At 38.7% G+C, this 20,875-nt stretch overlaps 1 protein-coding gene across 1 annotated transcript in view; it reads right to left on the bottom strand.

The window, feature by feature from the left end:
• LOC118767951 (lissencephaly-1 homolog) overlaps positions 1-13,320 on the bottom strand; it is a 19,443-nt gene extending 6,123 nt beyond the window's left edge. The window contains exon 1 of the mRNA XM_036513440.1: positions 12,742-13,320. Coding sequence (XP_036369333.1) covers positions 12,742-13,016 — 275 coding nt within the window. The 5' untranslated portion in view covers positions 13,017-13,320. The remainder of the gene's footprint in view (positions 1-12,741) is intronic.
• Between the last annotated feature and the right edge of the window lie 7,555 nt (positions 13,321-20,875).

Consider the following 20,875-nt stretch of genomic DNA (forward strand, 5'->3'; position numbering starts at 1 on the left):
ATATATATATATATATATTATATATACATACATACATGTATGTATATATATACATATACATATATATATATATGTATACACACATATATACATACATACAACACATCATACATACATATGATATACAGATCTGGGTGTGCATCTTTGTGTTTGTGATTTTCTCCCCACCAACTGCTGTCAACCGGTGTAAGCTTGGTTACGTCCTCGTAATTTAGCTGTCTGTCAAGTGAGTCCGATCGAATAAGTACCATGCTTAAAAAATTCAAGTACCGGGGTGATTTTTGTTCGTTTAAACACGTCAAGGCAATGTTCCAGTATGGCTGCAGTCCAATAAGCAAAACAAATAAAGAATAAAAAGATAAAAGATATATACTTTGACATATTTATTTGGTTGCGTATAAGGGAAGAACAGTAATTCATCCTGCATTTAGAGACATAAAACTTCTTTAAAGTAAACAGAAGAAAAATTGAGTGACAGGATTATTAGTACTTTAAACATTTTGAAACACGAGAAACTGCAGGACGCGGAGAGCCTGATTTGCTTAATTACAGCTTGTTTTTAAAAGTTCTCCTTCAGAGAGTTTCAGCTCAGTTGATATTATTTGGGAGACGCTGACATGATTTTCTCATACTTGACTACAAAATTTGTTCATAATCCTTATTTCTTGCTTTTCTTTAGTAGTTGATGTCGACGTTTCAATTGTTGTTGTAGTTTGTTGACTCAGTTTTCCATTTACTAACGAACTATTGAGATGAAATCTAAATAGTTTTTCCAGAGCTTTATTCGTGGCTTTCCTGTATCTTTGTTTTCTTTGCCTTCTGCATACAACTAGCAAGCTCGTACACAGACACACAGACACACACACACACACACACACACACACACACACACACACACACACATTATATAGATATATACATATAGTGTATATGTGTATATACATATATGTATATGTATATATATATATATATATATATATACGTATATATATGTATATATGTTTATATAAATGAATTTACATATACATATACATATGTATATATATATGTACATATGTGTGTATATATATGCATGCATATATATATATATATATATATATATACACATGTATATATGTATTATGTATTATGTATGTATATATATATATAATATATATATATATACAAACGCGTGTATGTTATATACATATATATAAATATGCATATGTATATATATATATTATATATATATATATATATATATATATATATTATATATATATATATATATAATCTTTCACTGTGATATCTGATTTAGATTTTATATTTTTCTTATAATTTAATTCAGCATTCCATTACCAATGGAAAGGCGTAGCAGTAAAACACTGTATTCTCGCTATTTTTCTTCTCTTTTCGGAGACATTGAAAGGAGCTGTCAGATTCGTTCCATTGTGCCGAAGTCTCAAAGAGAAATGGCTTTAAACTTAATTACATTCGACGTCATATTTCGCACCTATTGATTAGTATACAATGCAATAAAGAGATGAGACTTGTGTCTTTGTGGAAGTGTATCTATCTATCTATCTATCTATCTATCTATCTATCTATCTATCTATCTATCTATCTATCTATCTATCTATCTATCTATCTATGTCTATGTATGCTATATATGCAAGTATATGTTTATATAGATACCTATGATATATATATAATCTACACACACACACACATATATATATGTATATATATATAATATATGTATATTTTGATTTTTTTTATTTGATTTTTCCAGTTTCAGCTTATGAGCTGTGGCTATGCTGGGGCACCGCCATTTGGTGTTGCTACTTGGTTTCACTTCATGAAGGCTTTCTAGCAACTGCTATTTGGTGCATGAGAGAGTTCGATGCAGCTGCCCTCATCTGCCCCTCCTGCCGTGAAGTTGGTTCATCTGGGACACCTGACAGGAAGAGATCCAGCTTCATTTTAAAGACATCTGTAATCCACCCCATGCAGGTCTCTCAGGTTCTTCGGGAGGATATTGAAGAGCTGTGGGCCTCGGAAGCCCAGCTATCACAGAATCTTGTCCTACATCTTGATGGCAAGTTTGGAGTCCTAGGCACCACACAGTGGCGCCCAGTTCTGGCATTTGCGTAACTCTCGATGCCAAAGTTCAGGACACTTCCCTCCAGGATCTTCCAGATGTATATTATGGCATATCTTTCCCGCCTACGCTCCAGGAATATAATTTTAATTTTCTGAGTCTTTCCCAGTAGCTTACATTCTGCATAGAGGCTATCTTCTTCGTGTAGCTACTTGGATCGCCTCGAGCTCTGTGATCAACTTGACAATGGATGGTGACCATAACTGAGAGCAGTAGTCAAAGTGGCTTAGGACAAGTGTCCTCCAGAGGACCATCATGGTTTCTTGTTCTCTTGTTCTAAAGGTCTGAGGATCCATCCGGCCAGTCGTCTACATTTCATTGCCAATTTAGCAACATGTACAGAAAGGTCGCGTCATCACTCATGTAAATACCTAGGTCACGCACTGATTGTGCCTCTGGGATTGCTATTCCTCCGGGACCAGTGTATTCATTGGTATTGCATTTAGTTTTGCATGCTGATAGTATAGAGCTTGAAACTTTTCAGCATTGAACTGCATGCTATTCTTTTCGGCCCACTTGTATATTTTGTCTAGCTCACATTGCAGGTGTTTAGTGTCTCAGGGTTCTGTATTGCCTGTGAAACTTTTGTATCATCTGCATAACTTGTGATCGTGGCTCTCTGCGTGGCTGAGGGCATGTCTGAGAGGGCCATTATGAACAGTAGTGGTCCCAGAACAGTGCCATGCGAAAACCGCTCACTATTGCGTGTTAATGGAAGTGGCCCCCTTGGCCACTACCACCTGACTTCTATCTTTCAGAAAGTCATGAAGCCATTCTCCCAGTTTTCCAACTATGTTGAGATCACGCAGTTTGTGACATATCATTCTCCATGATCGACTTTATCAAAGGCCTTTGCAAAGTCGAGATATATCACTTCCACATTTGAGTGGTTGAGCAGCCATTTCAGCACCCAGTCATAGTGTTTAGGAGCTGAGTTAAACAGCTTCTCCCTGGTCGGAAACCATGTTGGGTGTCGGGCAGCAAGTCATTTTCTTCAAGGAAGGTGATTAGTTTCCTTCTGACTATTCGTTCCATGACCTTGCTGATGTGTGAGGTCAGAGAGATAGGTCTATAGTTCTTGGCTTCCGCTCTGCTACCGCCTTTATGAATGGGGCATATTTTACCTTCCTTCAGTTTCTTGGAAGTTTGCCAGCTGCAAGGAAGCTCTGAAAGAGGAACTGCAGTGGTCTTGCTAGGACTCTCTTACATGCTTTTAGGAGGATTGCCGGGAATCCATCGGGGCCAGTAGCTGAGTCTGTTTTCATTTCATCTATAGCCTTGATTACATCGTCTTCCTTTATATCGATGTAATCTATCTCGCCGCCTCTGATTTTATATCTGCAGTGGTAAAAAAGTCAGTTGGATTGGTGATTTGGAGATGCCGAATGGGTGGAGTGAAAACACTCTTGAATTGCTCATTCAGTATTTCACTTACCCTCATTGGTTTTCCACTTACCCTCATTGATTTTATGTTGTCTATAGCCCAGGCTTCTTTGTCTGCTCTTTCCTTTTCATGGGAGAGTTTCAGACATTTTTCGATTTCCAACAGTTTTATTTTTAGGCGGGACTTTTCACTGCTTTCAATCTGTTTGTTTAGGTGATTTGAAAATTTTGTACGCCGTCTCATTAGAATTTTCCTCTCTCTGGGGATTTTGTTCTTGTGTACAGTGGCCTTTCTCTCTGGGACATATTTGTAGCATATGGCTTGCATTACAGACATGAATTGTTGAAGTTTCACGTCGATGTCCGGCGAGGAGAGACATTCAGGCCAGTTTTGTTTGAGGATCTCTTTCTCAATTTGTTTCCAGTTTGCCTTATGGTAGTTCAAGCTGGAAAGATTCTGGGGGTTTCTTGTAGGCTGCATGTCCGTGCTCTCTTTTGGCCCGTACATGGTCAGCTCTATCATGTTGTGATCCGAGAGTAGTGTCGGTGTCACTTTCACATTATGGATGAGATCCATGTCATTTGTGAAGCAGAGATCCAGTGTGTTACCTGCCCTGGTTGGTTGGAGTATTACCTGCTCCATGTACAGGGTGTTGATGAGGTTCAGGAGGGACCTCGCCTGTCCTCGTTCACATCTTGTCATTCCTGGGAGAGAAAGGCCCTTGGGCCATCTGACATTTGGAAGATTGAAGTCTCCCATAAGAAGTACACTTATGTGTTGTTCTAATGTGGTTAGAACTTCTATTTTTATAAGGCAGTCTTCAAACTTGCCCACATGGCTTGGGGCATCTGGAGGGCGATATGTAGCACACACAACTACATCAAGTTGCCTAATATGTACAATTAGTGTGTCACACACCGAGTTTGAGTATGACAAGAGGACCTGGGTGTGAGGTCCTCACGGATGTACATAGCAACACCTCCATGACTCCTTTCTTCCTGTCGGTCCGTAGTACAGCATACTGGGTATGTGTAACTCCGCATCTGCTATATCCGGTTTCAGGTGCGTTTCCGTTAGTGCTATGCATAAGGCTTGATTGCATGCAACAATCTCTCAGGAACGGGATTTTTGTCCTGTTACTGATGTTTTTGTAGTCCTCTGATGTTCAGTAGGAGCATCGAGGTGAGGTGTACGTTGTTGCCAGGACTGTATCGAAGCAGAAGAAAACAGCGTATATAAAACAGGTATATAAAAATGCCATGGAGTCATTGTTAAAACATACGAAGGCTGGCTTCATCAAAACTGAAAATTGTGTAATGAAAGAAAAATTGAGAGAAGAAATGAACCCCCCAAAAGAAAAAGCATGAGGTGCAAAAAATTGTACGGTCAGTTTGCAAGAGATATGAACGCCAAGTCAGATATAGAGAACCGGTGGCTATGGATGAGGACGAGTGAATTGAAGATAAAGACAGAAGAACTCATATGCGCAGCTCAAGAACAAATGTTAAGAACCAACTATGAAATTGGTAAAGTCAAGTACAATCGAATTAGATGTCGAAACAGTGATAAAGGAACTTGAGCAGGAACAAACCTATAAATACCTAGGAATAAATGAAGGCTCTGGTATCCAGCATGAATGTATGAAAGAGTTTAGGAAGGAATGTTATAGAAGAGTTCAAGCAGTCCTGAAGTCTGAGCTGAATGCATATAATAAGCCATAAATTCCTTAGCAGTACCAAATGTTCTTTATAGCTTCAATGTGCTTGACTGGAATACAAGTGAAATAATGAAAATTGACAGAAAAATCTGCCAGCTACTGACTTGTAATAAGATGCACCATTCAAAGGTAGACGTGGATCGTCTTTACCTTCCCAGAGCTCAGGGAGGTCGAGGCTTGATCCAGCTTGAACTTACATACAAAACTTACATACAAAACCACCACAATCGGACTGGACAAATACCTTGAAACAACCAACGATTGGGTGCTAAAACTTGTTGAAAAACATGAAAGACCGAAATAACTTCACTCTATTCTGAAAGAGAGCAAAAAATTCGCTCCTGATCTCTTAGATACCTACCAGATTGCTCAGGTTGAAGGAAATGCGCCAACTGCAGCTGCAAAGAAAGTAAAATTAATTGCAAAGACAAAAGCAATGAAAAATTAACTAGCAGATGGGAACAGAAACCACTGCATGGCAAGTATGTGGCCCGTAACAAACAAGCTGATGTCGACCAGAAACACACGCATCAATGGTTACGAAGCTCAGGGCTAAAAGCAGAGAATAAAGATTTGATATTAGCTGCTTATTAACCCGGAACTACCAAGCCAATGTGATAAAAAATGGAGCTGGCCCAAAATGCCGATTCTGTAGCGATGAGATTGAACTATAGACAGCCTAATCTCAGGGAGTAGAGTCTTAGCAGGGTGTAGAATATAAAGCAAGACATGACAGAGTCGGCCAGTGTTTACACCGGACAATATGTCGGCATTATAATATCAAAACCGAAGGTTGTCCTTATGAAGGGCATGTGATTGGTTTTTTACCAATCCCACTTTCTTTTCCCCTTTTTTATTCTTAAAATGTAGTTTTTGCATAATTAATTTGGTTTTTGCCTAATTAATTCATGGCAAATAATTTTGAAAAGAATAGCCGTATACACCCGAGCACCCGATGAGAAAGGACACTGAATGGCCACGAAACTATTGTCGGGGTACATGCTACGCAAGCAGTGTCTCCTTTAGAAAACAACTGTCGTGTTTGATTACTTTTACCCTTCTTTTAACTTTCAGACGTCAGATTAAACACACACACACACACACGCACACACATACACACACACACACACACACACACAAACACACACACACACATTCTCTCTCTCTCTCTCTCTCTCTCTCTCTCTCTCTCTCTCTCTCTTACACACATACACACATACACACACACACGCATATATCATGAAGACAATCAACAAAAAACCAAAATAAATAAAACTCAGGAGAGCCAATATTGTATTAGTTTAACGCATAGAAATGAAACACCCTAAAATAATAAACTTCACCTGATTTGTGGGATAATTCCATGAGCGATTACCTCTACAGAAAATCCGGAGGGAGGGACCCTAAAATGGATGTGTAGGCTTATATCTGGTATTCACTGCGGCTTCGTGAATGCTGCGAACGAACTGACTTGTCTTCTTTTCATGACATATGCCTGAGTGGGAAGATGGTGAGCGCATTTGGGCGTGGGCACGTGGTTCCAGAAACAGCCCAGTTCAAGTAACTCTCTCCTCAATATCGTCGACCAGATTTATATGGAATCTTCTTTTTGACTTGTTTTCGGCCATTTGACTGCGGTTATGCACCCTGGAGGGTTTTACTCGAACAAATCGACTCTAAGACTTATTTTTTTAAAGCCTAGTACTTATTCTATCGGTCTCTTTGGCTGAACCACTAAGTAAGCACAACGACACCGGCTGTCAAGTGGTGGGGGACAAACACAGATACAGAGACACATACACATATACACACGACAGGCTTCTTTCAGTTTCCATCTAACAAATCCACTTTGATCCAAAGGCTTGGATCGGCGCGAGGCTATAGTCGAAGACACTTATATATATCGCTGTGGGAATGAACCTGGAACCATGTGGTCGAAAAACTAGTTTCTTACCAAGATGTGTTGAAATGTTTAAAGTCACAAGCAAATAACGCTGTCATAGAAGCTCAAACGGGAATCGGTGAGAATTGTGATAAAAGCGCTTTTACTTACAACTCAATTAATTCGTATAAAAATCGATAGAGTAATACAATATATTATTTAAAAGGATTTATTTACATAAATATTGTACATATATTTCCACAATATATTACATTTAAAAATAATAATTACCTATCATTGCTGAAGGAGTAATATGTACAAGAGTTGTGTAAATAAATCCTTTTAAATATTATACATGTATACATATATATGTATACATACATACATACATACATACATACATACATACATACATATATATATATATATATATATATTATATATATATAATAATTATATATATATATAATATATATATAATATATATATATATATATATCTATACAATAATATGTTACATTACTCGGTAGTCAAGATAAAACTCTGAGTTTCAGATGCCGAAGTGGAAATCCACAACACCACCTTCTCTTCGGTTATCTGGCTATTTGAAAACGCTATGAAAAAATACCGTTAAAAATGAAGGGAAATTACTCTGTTATAACTCTGCTTGCCTGCGTACTTATACATCGCTCGCATTTTTCGTCATAAAAATTATATAAAAATACATAAAAATATATAAAAATATATAAAAATATAAATTCTTCTTGGGACATAACATAGAAAGCTGTTCTATTGTTTTCTTTAGGGGACCAAAAACGTAACAGAAATTTAGTCACATGTGGGCATGATCCGAAAAGCTCTGTCCTTGTATTTAGACATGTAGTAGGGTCTAAGCTGCTTTTCCAGATAAGCCATCTCTCCATGTCGCATAGACCGCACCTTCCGCTGCCGTTAGTATAGGGCTTACATTTGGCCAAAATCTTCCATTGTATGTTATAATCGACACCTTTATCTCTTAAAGACCAAATATGATTAGATAATTGTGTCGCTTTTCTTTTGTTCCAGTGCCTAAAGCTCAAAGTGTGGTTATTGAACCTGGCCTTGAAATTACCCTCTGTAAGGCCCACGTATTTCTTCGTCGAAACGGTGTCTTTAGTGGTTATAGAGTTTACGGTAGCTTCATATATGATGGTCTTGGACATGCAAGCTCCATTTAGCGGGCACAATTCTTTATTCCTGCATGAACAGCTGTTTTCTTGTTGTGTTTTTTGTATGTTATGTTTGATTATGTTTTTAAAATTGTTATCTTACCGTTTTATCAATATATATCATATATATATATACTTATATATATACATGCTTATATATAAATATATATATATACATATATAAATACACTCACACTTATATGTAAATACATATGTATATATATATAATTATACATACCTACATATACTTACATACATGCATATACATACATACACACACACTAGGCTTCTCAAAACCAGAAAAGAAAAAGTTAACTCGAAGACTACAGATCCAATCCATCACTGGAACTGTAAAAATCTGTAAAACATTCCAAAAGTTTATCATTTTAATATATATGAGCATGTCAAGATATATACAAATATATGCATGAGAATACATACATAAAGCAAAACAGACAAATCTGCACACATACATACATACATACACACATGGTGCGTAAGATATTTGAGGACGGATTTAAGTTTATATAAAACAGATATATAATAACTGATAATAACTTCCTTTATCAAAAAATGCTATGAGGATAAAATAATCCTTCTTTTCTATAATGTTCAATAAAGCCACCTTCAGCTCCAACAACTGCTTCTATATTCTTTTACTTGTTTCAGTCATTTAACTGCAGCCATGCTGGAGCGCCACCTTTAGTCGAACAAATCGACCCCAGGACTTATTCTTTGTAAGCTTAGTATCTATTCTATCGGTTCTTTTACCGAACCGCTAAGTTACGGGGACGTAAACACACCAATATCGGTTGTCAAGCGATAGTGGAGGGACAAACACAGACATGAATAACAAACACACACACACATTTACATATATATTTACGGGCAAGTGGTTTTTACTATAACCTCGGTCCGACCAAAGCCTTGTGAGTGGATTTGGTAGACGGAAGGTGCCACACAGTGGACTGAACCCGGAAACATGTGGTTGGGAAGCATTCTTCTTACCACACAGCCATCCTGCGCCTATGAGATCTAAGTCACCTACATGCTCGAATCAAGTGGTCCTGGTTCATTTTTGACATCACTCTGACGATGGCAGCTTTCAAAGAATCTTTGCTGTTATGGATGTGTTCATTGACCTCTCTCTCAACAACGCTCCATATGTAATAGTCCAATGAACTGATATCTGGGGAATTAGGAGGCCAAATATTAGGGGTTTTGTGATCATGAAAATTTTCAGCCATTCGTTCCTGTGTGACTAGAGCCATGTGTGATAGCACAGAGTCTAACCGAAACACATATGGCCTTCCATTGCACACACTGTCAATCCTGGGCTTAACAATTATTTGCAGGACTTCAATGTAGGCAGTAGAGTTAACTCTAAAGCCTTTTGGAAAGAAGTAAGGAGGCATCACACATCCTTCATTGCTGACAACCTCTAAAACCATGACAGTTGCAGGAAATTTTGTATGCATAACACCTGGATCTTAAGAAAGGTCTGCACATAACCATCTGTTACTACTGTTAACTTTTTGACTTTGGTCGAAGTTTTTCTCGTTTGAGAAAAACCAAATCAAATCTTCTTCTGGATTTTTCAGTTTGTTTAAGAACCTTTTAAATCTGATGTAATGATTTTCTGTTCTTTTTTCTGACAAATTGACCTTTCCTCATCATACAAGACTTATATCTGATGTCTTCGCGGACAACATTTCTGGCTGTTCCTTTTGACACATGGAGATCTATTGCAAATGACTTCATGGACTTTCTGGGTGATCAATGGTTTGGTGTTCAATGGTCTGGTTGAACTTGCTGGATAAATTCAGGTGTTCCGATGATTTCAGAGCGTTTATGCTTTGATACTGGTGAAACGTTTCCGTCTTCAGTCTCTAGCTCCTTACAAACTTTGTAGACGACAGATCTGGCAACTTTTAAAAAGTCGAGATATTTCTAAATCGCTATGATCAACCTTTATAACCACAATAACTGCATGTCTTTTCATTTCTTGGGTAAGCTGAGTGTCTGGCATTATTATTTTCTGTAACAAAGATTATATAGAGTTAGCAGAAAATGCAGCAATGACCCCAAAAATGTATGTCCTCAGATACCTTACGCACCACCTCTCCACTCTTACTCCGACTCCTACTTCTCTTCACTCCTACCCATGTTCTCCTTCCTCCCTTCGTCACTCCTCCCTCGTAAACCCACCCACCCCACCCCCACAATTCCAACCCACCTTCCCTATCCTTCCCCATCCCACGCCACTCCACCCCTTACACCCATACTCACATACCCCACCTTTACCTCTACCCTCCGTCTACCCACACCCCACCTCTACACCCACCCTCAGCCTAACCCACACACCCCTCTTCATTTCTCCACTCCCGCCTCCCAACACCATCACACACCACCATACCACACAACACACGACCACGCACACATCGCACTGATCACTTCCCAGACTCACATTTTCACACATACACGCTCACGTCCAGATCACCAGCCCTCTTCCACACGCACATACAAACTCTCTTATACACACGCACGCGCACCTTCGTTTTGGGATCACCACCACTTTGTTATCTCCCCTTCTCCCTAGCTCTCCTGTGTGATCCTTCTGTCCGGTCTTCGCCATGATATACCGCTAGCCACTACAGATTCTTTATTTTCTCTCCTTGTTTCTTTCTGTGTTCCTTTCTGTGGAAGGGCGTAAGCTCGAAACGTTAAAGACTTTTTCACTTCCCGCGCGTTATACTAATACATCTGTTTGTTGTCTACACCACCTGTCTTCGTCTTTTGTGTGTGTATATATACATAATATATATATATACTATATATATATATAATATATATATATATATATATATATATAATATATATATATATATACACTATAATGGAGAAAGCTGCTTATTAATTAGGTGTGTAGCAATTACTAAAAGTACTAAAAGAAAGCAATTATTAAAGGGTTGACCGTCGGGAAATATTTTTACAAATTCACGTTCTAAGAAATTTCCTATAATTTCGATTTCTCAAGTTTATTGAATTTTTTAAATTCCAGTTTCTCGCATATTTAAATATTCATTGCATCCAATTCATAAATTTAAATATTCATTGCATTCACCGCGGAGGATTCCATTTTTATTTGTAAAGTCTCACTTTCTCTTTTAATGTTTTCATTTTAAGTTTTAATTCGCTGTTTGGAAAACCGACAGTTTATTTTATTAATGTATACTTAATATTAAAACATTATTTATTGAATGGAAATTTTTAAAATACCCGTATATTTTTTGTAAAAAAATTTAAAAGTGATTTTGTTGTTATGGCTGTTTTGAACGCTATAAGCCTTACAGTAAAACTATCCGGACCGATTCTGGCCATTTTCCTTTTTAACTTAAAAACTATGGGAGGAACCTTTTCGGTAAAAAACACAAAAGAAAACAAATTGTAAATATTTTCAGAGGAAAAAGGGGAACAATTCAAAGGAGATTTCGCTGTTGTTTCTAGCACAACTCAAACTACCCTCTCTTTTCATTCTCACATTCATTTATGTTTTTTCAATATTTTTCTCCCATTAAACTCATTTTATGGAATGATGAGGCTAAAGTAACACACACGTGATCCATTGGTAGAAGAAAAACAACAAAATAAATCCTAATCTGAATTTTTACCGCCATAGTCGCTTTGAAACCGCAACCTGTTCGTGCTGCATCATTTTGTGAAGTTTTCAGCACATAATCTCAGATCAAGTTGCTTGCTGCGCAAGTACATCTGCGTAATTTAAAAAAAATCACTGTGGATAAATACCAGCAATGACCTTCTCAGAAACAATCGGGAGCAAGGAGTGGGGTTGTCAAAAATTAATAATTTCTCAGATTTTCGCTTAAAATCAAACATCAAAAATTAGTGTCCATAGTGCTAATCAAGATACGTTATTAAAGCGGCCTACAAAGGAACTATGGGCCTAAGGAATCTATTTTGTACTATTTTTTACCATTCGTTATAGAGCTAAATTTCAGATTGAACTAAATGAAACTAAATATCTTTGTCCTGCATTGCCTAATTATTTGCCTTTCCTCACTACTTAAAACTATACCTACTGACTCAAAAGGATGCTACCTTCAGCCGAGTTTGAGCAAGACAATCACACAACCACAACTTCAATCGCTATTCTAACTGGACTTTTGGTGGTACAAATATTTGAGAATTCAGAACACACACCTATTAGTCTGAGTTATCCTGACAAAAGCTCCTCTAACTCTCTCTCTCTCTCTGTATATATATTATTGCGTCTGGGGAGAGTCCTTCTCCTTTAGTATCTTATTACTTAACACAATCATCGGTTCGATTTCCACTTATTTACTTATTTTTTCAAAAATTTTCGTTGCGTCTTGCTACCTTTTCAATAGTCATTCTGTAGGACTTCTGTTGCCACGAGTCGGGGCTCCGGCATTCACCTCTTTCTCCGCTTCAACTAATTTTGATTCAAGGTCCATCACCTTTTTCTGTAGTCGGATGACTGAGGTCCACTTCTTCTCAAGTAACCCAGCATATTTCTTGTCAATCTCTCCTGGCATTTCTGTCTCCTTTTGGAATGCATCTAAAGAGTTCAGGTATCCATTGGCACTAAGATAATCCGCAACTGCTTTGTTCAGTTCCTCACGCTGTCTTTGGGAGAGTACCATGGTGTCGAAACAGTCAGCAAGATACACACCACTTGCAACTTTTCAATGCAAAAAAGCTTATCGCTCGTGTATGGAGTGTGTGTTTCAATTACAAGACGGAGAGAGGAGGGGGGGCTTGTTGACTTATTTTAGCTTTAATCCAAATAACATCCAAAACTTAACACTTTTGGTTAGGCCACATTCTCACGAAATTTTGAGAAAATAAACAGCCATGGTAGTAAATATGTTGGAAGAGTTAATTAGATAATTGTTAACTAATTAAAGTTGGAACAAGACAACTGCCACTGTCACAAACAACGGGTGACGTCAATGACTATTGAAAAGGTAGCAAGACGCAACGAAAACTTTTGAAAAAATAAGTAAATAAGTGGAAATCGAACCGATGATTGTGTTAAGTAATAAGATACTAAGGAGAAGGACTCTCCCCAGACGCAATAATATATATATATACAGAGAGAGAGAGAGAGAGAGTTAGAGGAGCTTTTGTCAGGATAACTCAGACTAATAGGTGTGTGTTCTGAATTCTCAAATATTTGTACCACCAAAAGTCCAGTTAGAATAGCGATTGAAGTTGTGGTTGTGTGATTGTCTTGCTCAAACTCGGCTGAAGGTAGCATCCTTTTGAGTCAGTAGGTATAGTTTTAAGTAGTGAGGAAAGGCAAATAATTAGGCAATGCAGGACAAAGATATATATATATATATATATATAAAATTAAAATCAAAATGAGGGTGAAAATTTGGATATTAATTTAATAACATCCATTTAGTAAATAGTATTTTATACATAAATATACGAGGGAACCACTATGTGGAAGCCCTTACGTTATTTTGAAGGATTTTTGAAGATAACCGCAGATATAATAGGTGGGACTACATGCATTTTCGACCTCGTGTTGATATCTGGCATGGAGTTCGACAAATTACATCTTAATATGAGGATCTCACTGATGATCTGCAGATGTATTGTCTAAGTAAAATTGCATAATAATTTATTAACAGTGAAACAATTGTTTGGGATTAATCTATAGTTTTGTTATTTTTCATTTGTCTTGCTCGCTTACGTTTCTGGTGTGCTAAATTTTCTGGAGAACAATTCTTAGTGGTTGAGACCTATGCAGATCTCTTTTAAGCGTAAGGGCTTCCACATAGTGGTTCCCTCTTATATTTATGTATAAAATACTATATATATATGTATGTATGTATGTATGTATGTATGTATGTATGTATGTATGTATGTATGTATGTAAATGGTGGGGGCGCATGGCTTAGTGGTTGGATTGTTGGACTCGTGATCGATTCATGACCCGGGTGATGCATGGTTGTCTTGAGCAAAACACTTCATATCACGTGGCTCCAGTCCACTCAGCTGGCAAAAATAAGTTGTTCCTGCGACGAAGCTGCATCCCATCCAGGTGAGGAATATAGACGTCACTGAAACCGGGAAACCGGCCCTTATGAGCCTGACATGGCGCCAGAAGGAAACATTTACCTTTTATTATGTATGTATATATATATATATTCTTTTTTCGTTCTTTTACTTGTTTCAGCCATTTGGCTGCAGCCATGCTGGAGCACCGCTTTTAGTTGAGCAAATCGACCCCAGGACTTATTCTTTGTAAGCCTAGCACTTATTGTATCGCTCTCTTTTGCCGAACCGCTAGGTTACGGGGACGTAAACATACCCGCATAGGTTGTCAAGCGATTTGGGTGAGACAAATCACACACTTATATATATATATATATATATATACGACAGGGTTCTTTCAGTTTCCGTCTACCAAATCCACTTATAAGACTTTGGTCGGCCCGAGGCTATAGTAGAAGACACTTGCCCAAGGTGCCATGTAGTGGGACTGAACCAGGGACCATGTGGTTGACAAATAAGCTACTTACCACCAGCCAATCCTGCGCCTACACACACACACACACACACACACACATATATATATATATATATATACATATACATACATATATATATATATATATAATATATATATACATATACATATATATATATATATATAATATATATATATATATATAATATATACATATACATATATATATATATATATATATATATATATATATATTATATATATAATATATAATATACATACATACATATATACATATATATATACACACACCCACACATATCTATATCTATATCTATATATATATTTCAGGACTCCTATATACATATATGTATGCATATAAAACAAAATGAACATACACGTATAAAAATACATGTATATGTGTGTATTTGCATATATATATGTATGACTATGTGTGGAAGTGTGCGTGCATGTGTGGGCGTGTATACATGTATTCATGATGTTCATACCAACCTACTGTTTTTCCTGCATACTTAATGGTAAGCCGAACTGCCGGAAGCGAAGCTAGATGTGTCACGGTTTGATCTCATTACTTCCCGATCGTCTTACATATACGACCAATCGATCAATGAACAGTGAGAAGACAATATCCTAGATTCTAATTTTCTATACACACTCGCTACAAACGCACACACATGGAATTATGCATGTATATGCGAGTTTATTTGTCAGTACACATACATGCATATATATATATATATATATATATATATATATATACATATACCTATACGTATATATATGTGCATATTTATACACACACACACACACATACACACACATACACACACATATATATGTATGCATGTGTGTGTATGGAGTTTTGTACATATGTAGAGAAAATGATATACATGTATGTTTCCATATACAGGTATTTCAGAATACGTACATATGCTTGTAAATACACACGTACACGCATACACACATACACGCACGCACACACATACACACGCACACACACAACCACACACACACATGCGCGCATATATGCATGTCTATAAGATGCAGTCATTTATATTCACACACAGAAAGATTAGCAGGACGGATGCAGCTGCAATTATGCGCTGCTCCTCAAATTAGTCACATGTAGACAACTTGTTTAACTCACCCGGTACACCCTCACACAAACTCTCACACACACACACTCACGCACACACACACACACACAGATACATATATTTTCGCTCATATTAATATATATATAATATATATATATATATATATATTTTTGTACTTGTTTCACTCATTTGACTGCGGCCATTTTAGAGTGGTGAAAGAGTACAGCAGGGATCACCACCTCCTGCCGGAGCCTCGTGGAGCTTTTAGGTGTTTTTTTCGCTCAATAAACACACACAACGCCCGGTCTGGGAATCGAAACCGCGATCCTCCGACCGCAAGTCCGCTGCCTTAACCACTAGGCCATTGCGCCTCCACATATGAATATATATTATATTTATGTCTTTTACTTGATAAGACTGAGGCCATACTGGGGCAGATCCTTAAAGAATTTTAGTCGAATTAAACGGCCTCAGTACTTATTTTTAAAAGCTTGGTACTTATCGAACCGCTGGATTACGGGTACGTACTTACACCAACATCGGTTGGTATGCGATGGTGGGGACAAACACAGACACAAAGACACACACACATACACATATACGACGCTCTTCTCTCAGTTTCTGTCTACCAAATCTAATCATGAGGCTTTAGTCGGCCCGAGGTTATAGTAGAAGACACGTGTTCAAGCAGCCCCGCAGCAGGACTGAACCCGGAAACATGAGGTTGGGAAGCAAGCTTCCTTTACATCTATGTATGCTTAGATACACACACACACAGACATTTTTAATCTTTCACTTATTTCACTCATTAGACCGCTGCCATTCTGGGCACCACCTTGAATTTTAGTCGAATGACTGGTTCCCATACTTTTTTTTTACTTTTAAAGTCGGGTACTTATGTTATTGGTCTCTTTTATCGAACTGCTAAGTTACGAGGCCGTAAACACACCAGCACCGGTCAGTTGTCAAGCGGTGAGGGAGACAAACACATACACCCCTACGTATATATATACATTGATTGATTATATATATATATATATATATATATATATATATATATATATATATATATGCACACATATGTGACGGGCTTCTTTAAGTTTCCATCTGCCAAATCCACACAGAAAGCTTTCGTCTGCCCGAGGCTATAAAAAAAAAACACTTACCCAAGATGCCATGCAGTGCGCCTGGATCCGAATCTATGCGTTTGAGAAACAAACTCCTTACCGCACAGCAACGTCTGCACCTGTATATATACACCTGAATGAATATATGCAGCCTAAATAAATCTCATCGCTGATGTCATTGTAATCAAAGACAGGAGAGACACACGTCTATATGTATACATCAATATTATATACGGATATACATATATGTATATGTCTATAATTCAGATTCACAAATATATGCTCATCTATCTATCTATCTATCTATCTATCTATCTATCTATCTATCTATCTATCTATCTATCTATCTATCTCTATCTATCTATCTATCGCCCTACGAGTTTTACAGTTGTATGCCAGACTTGTTTGGAGACGTCTTGGCAGCGGTATACTGCAACTGGCAGCAAAACGGGAGCATACCCGGTTTTGTGAGTCGAGGAGCCGTAACGCTGCTGAAGAAAGATCCAAACATAGGGGACATTATAGATAACTTTAGGCCCATCACTCTGCTCAATGCAGACCTGAAAGTTTTGACCAAGGTGTTAGCCAAGAGGTTGGCGCTTGTCATCGAGAAACTGGTCGACAAGGCGCAAACGTGCGCCGTGCCGGGCCGGAGCATCCATGGCAGCCTCCACCTGATGCGCTACATCATAGACAGAGTAGTTAAGTAACGTGGCATGGGTGGGGCCCTGATCAATTTGGATCAATCGAAAGCTTTCGATAGGGTAGACCATCAATACTTGGAGGCAGTTCTGAGAGCGGCTGGTTTCGGTCTCGTCTTCCGCGGCTGGATAGCTGCTTTGTACAAAGGTATCCGTTCGGTAGTTCGCGTAAATGGACATCTGTCGAGACCTTTCGACATTGCACGTTCGGTCCGTCAGGGATGCCCCCTCTCGTCGCTTCTATACATATTGACTCTCGAGCCACTACTGCGGAAGCTGGCGACTCTGAGGGGCATCCCGCGAGAATTGGGATGCGGGATGAGCGTGTCTGCATACGCGGACAACGTCACCATCATAGTGTCAAGCCACGAGCACATCGAGCTGGTCGGCGAGACACTGAAAGACTACGAAGCGGTGACAGGAGCGAAAATCAACCGGGAAAAGTCAGTGGGCTTGCGGCTCGGCACCTGGAGAAGCAAGCCCATGCCGTCCACCAGCACCTCCGTCGTGGAACGCTGGACGGACGGTCGAGTTGCTCGGGTCTGGTTCGGTCCGGACCTCCAAATGGAGAACTGGAACGAGATAACGAGTAGGGTGATCACTCTCGCCCGGCAATGGGCCGAGAAGAAACTGTCCCTAAAAGGTCGGGCGGAGGTGGCGAACACGTACATCGCGTCCGTCATCTACTACCGTGGTTGATGATGCGCAGACATGCGGCATCTCCAGCTCTATGTAAACGACGGTGAACAGGTGTGGTCGCCGTTTGTGAGGCACGCTTTCCCGCAGCTCGTCTCCATGACAGAACTGCAGTCGTGGATCAAAAATAGGCCGAGGAAGGGTGAATGGCACCGCGAGTGTCGCGTTGCTCTCAGGCAACTATGCTGTCCCGGGTCGACCTTGAGTGACTTCAGCACAACCAAAGCATTCTATAGGGGATTAGTGGAGGGAGGTACGACGACGATCTTGGGGCGAACCTGGGCGTCGACGAGGAATAGCTGACCCGCCTGTTTGAGACGACCTTCGGGCCGGGACCTATGGGCAACTTCAAGAGATCCCTGGCCTGGCAATGCTACCGAGAAGCGCTACCCGTTCGGGATAAGCTCTATAGGCATGGCTCGAGAAACACGGGGCCGACCTGCCCGAGATGCGGTCAAAGCGACGAAACCGTTCTGCACGCAATCGTGCAGTGTCCAACAATCTCCGACCTGTGGGCTTATGTCGAACGACTGCTGTCACGTGTGGGACATGTCAGTTTATCAGCCGAGTCTATCGTTAATATTGTCACGCCTCTTTTCTTCAAATGGGAAGGAGGAGCTATTTTTATCATACTTGTGGCTGTGGCGAAAGAATGTATCTGGTGGACGTGCCTGAAAGGATTAGAGACAAACACTTTCCTCTCTAGTCAATCTCTCACCAACTTCTTCAAGCATCACTTGAAAAGGAAAGTGAGAGTAGAGAGGCAAGTTTTGTCTAGCGAATGTTTAAAAAAAAGATGGGTCAATGTAGCAAGGATGGCACGTATGAATGACGAAGCCACCTTGACTATGATCCTATGAACCGTAAAAATTAATACAGAGAGTTGCTTAATTGTAAAAGAAAAAAAATATAACATGTGACTTCATTGACCGAGGCTACCGTAGTCTTTTCCGTTGGCTTTTCTTTCCACTTGTAAACCTCACCTGTCCTCCCCTTTACGTTTTATATTGACATTTCTGTGATAACGATCCCTATTGATCGATTTTTTCTTTTTCCTTTTATTTCTATCCCCCCTGTTTTTGCTTTTATTTGTTTTTTGCTTTCCTCTTTCTTTCCATTTACGATCCCTTTTGATCGAAAACCAACCCACGTTTTTTTTATCCCCCAAAAGAAAAGCTCTACCTTGTAATTAGTCCCGTCAGTGTGCAGCCCTGTGTGGCTAATAAAGAAGCATATCTATCTATCTATCTATCTATCTATCTATCTATCTATCTATCTATCTATCTATCTATCTATCTATCTATCTATCTATCTATCTATCTCTCTCTCTCTCTCTCTCTCTCTCTCTCTCTCTATCTATCTATCTATCTATCTATCTATCTATCTATCTATCTATCTATCTAAGGATTAGAGACAAACACTTTCCTCTCTGATCAATCTCTCGTCAACTTTTTCAAGTACCACTTGAAAAGGAGGATGAGAATAGAGAGGAAGGCTTTGTCGAACGAATGTTTTAATAAAAAGTGGGTAAAAGTGGCAAAAATGGTCAGTATGAAAGACGACACTATTTTAAGCATAAATCTGTAACCAAAAGAGACAACGAGAAGTAAGGCGACTTACTCATGTGTTCTTTTTCGAATTGTCTGAGGTGACCTTGGTCTTTTTTGTAGGTTTTTCTTTCCAAGACTACACCTAAACTGTGAACCTTATATATATATATTGCTTTTTTTATACACCACACAACCCACAGATCCCTATTGATCAAACGTTTTTTTTTTTTTGCCCCACCCATCCCACCTCGAAAAGAAAAAATTCTACATTGTATTTCGTCCATTTTTATTCTGTGTTTAGCCCTGTGTGGCTACAATAAAAAGTTATCTATCTATCTATCTATCTATCTATCTATCTATCTATCTATCTATCTATCTATCTATCTATCTATCTATCTATCTATCTATCTATCTATATATCTATCTATCTAAGGATTAGAGACAAACACTTTCCTCTCTGATCAATCTCTCATCAACTTCTTCAAGTATCACTTGAAAAGGAAAGTGAGAGTAGAGAGGCAAGTTTTGTCTAGCGAATGTTTAAAAAAAAGATGGGTGAATGTAGCAAGGATGGCACGCATGAACTCGGAAAAATTTAAAACAGTGAGTTACTTACTTGCGAATAAATGTGTTAACATGTGACATTATTGACCGAGGTTACCGTGGTCTTTTCCGTAGGCTTTTCTTTCCACGGATAAACCTTATCTGCTTCCCCCTTTACACTCTACATCATGACATTTCTGTGATACACGATCCCAATTGATCGTTTTTTTTTGTTTTTTTCTCTCTCTTTTTACGATCCCTTTTGATCGAAAACCTACCACCT

This window comes from Octopus sinensis, linkage group LG25, assembly GCF_006345805.1.
Source record: "Octopus sinensis linkage group LG25, ASM634580v1, whole genome shotgun sequence".
NCBI lineage: Eukaryota > Metazoa > Mollusca > Cephalopoda > Octopoda > Octopodidae > Octopus > Octopus sinensis.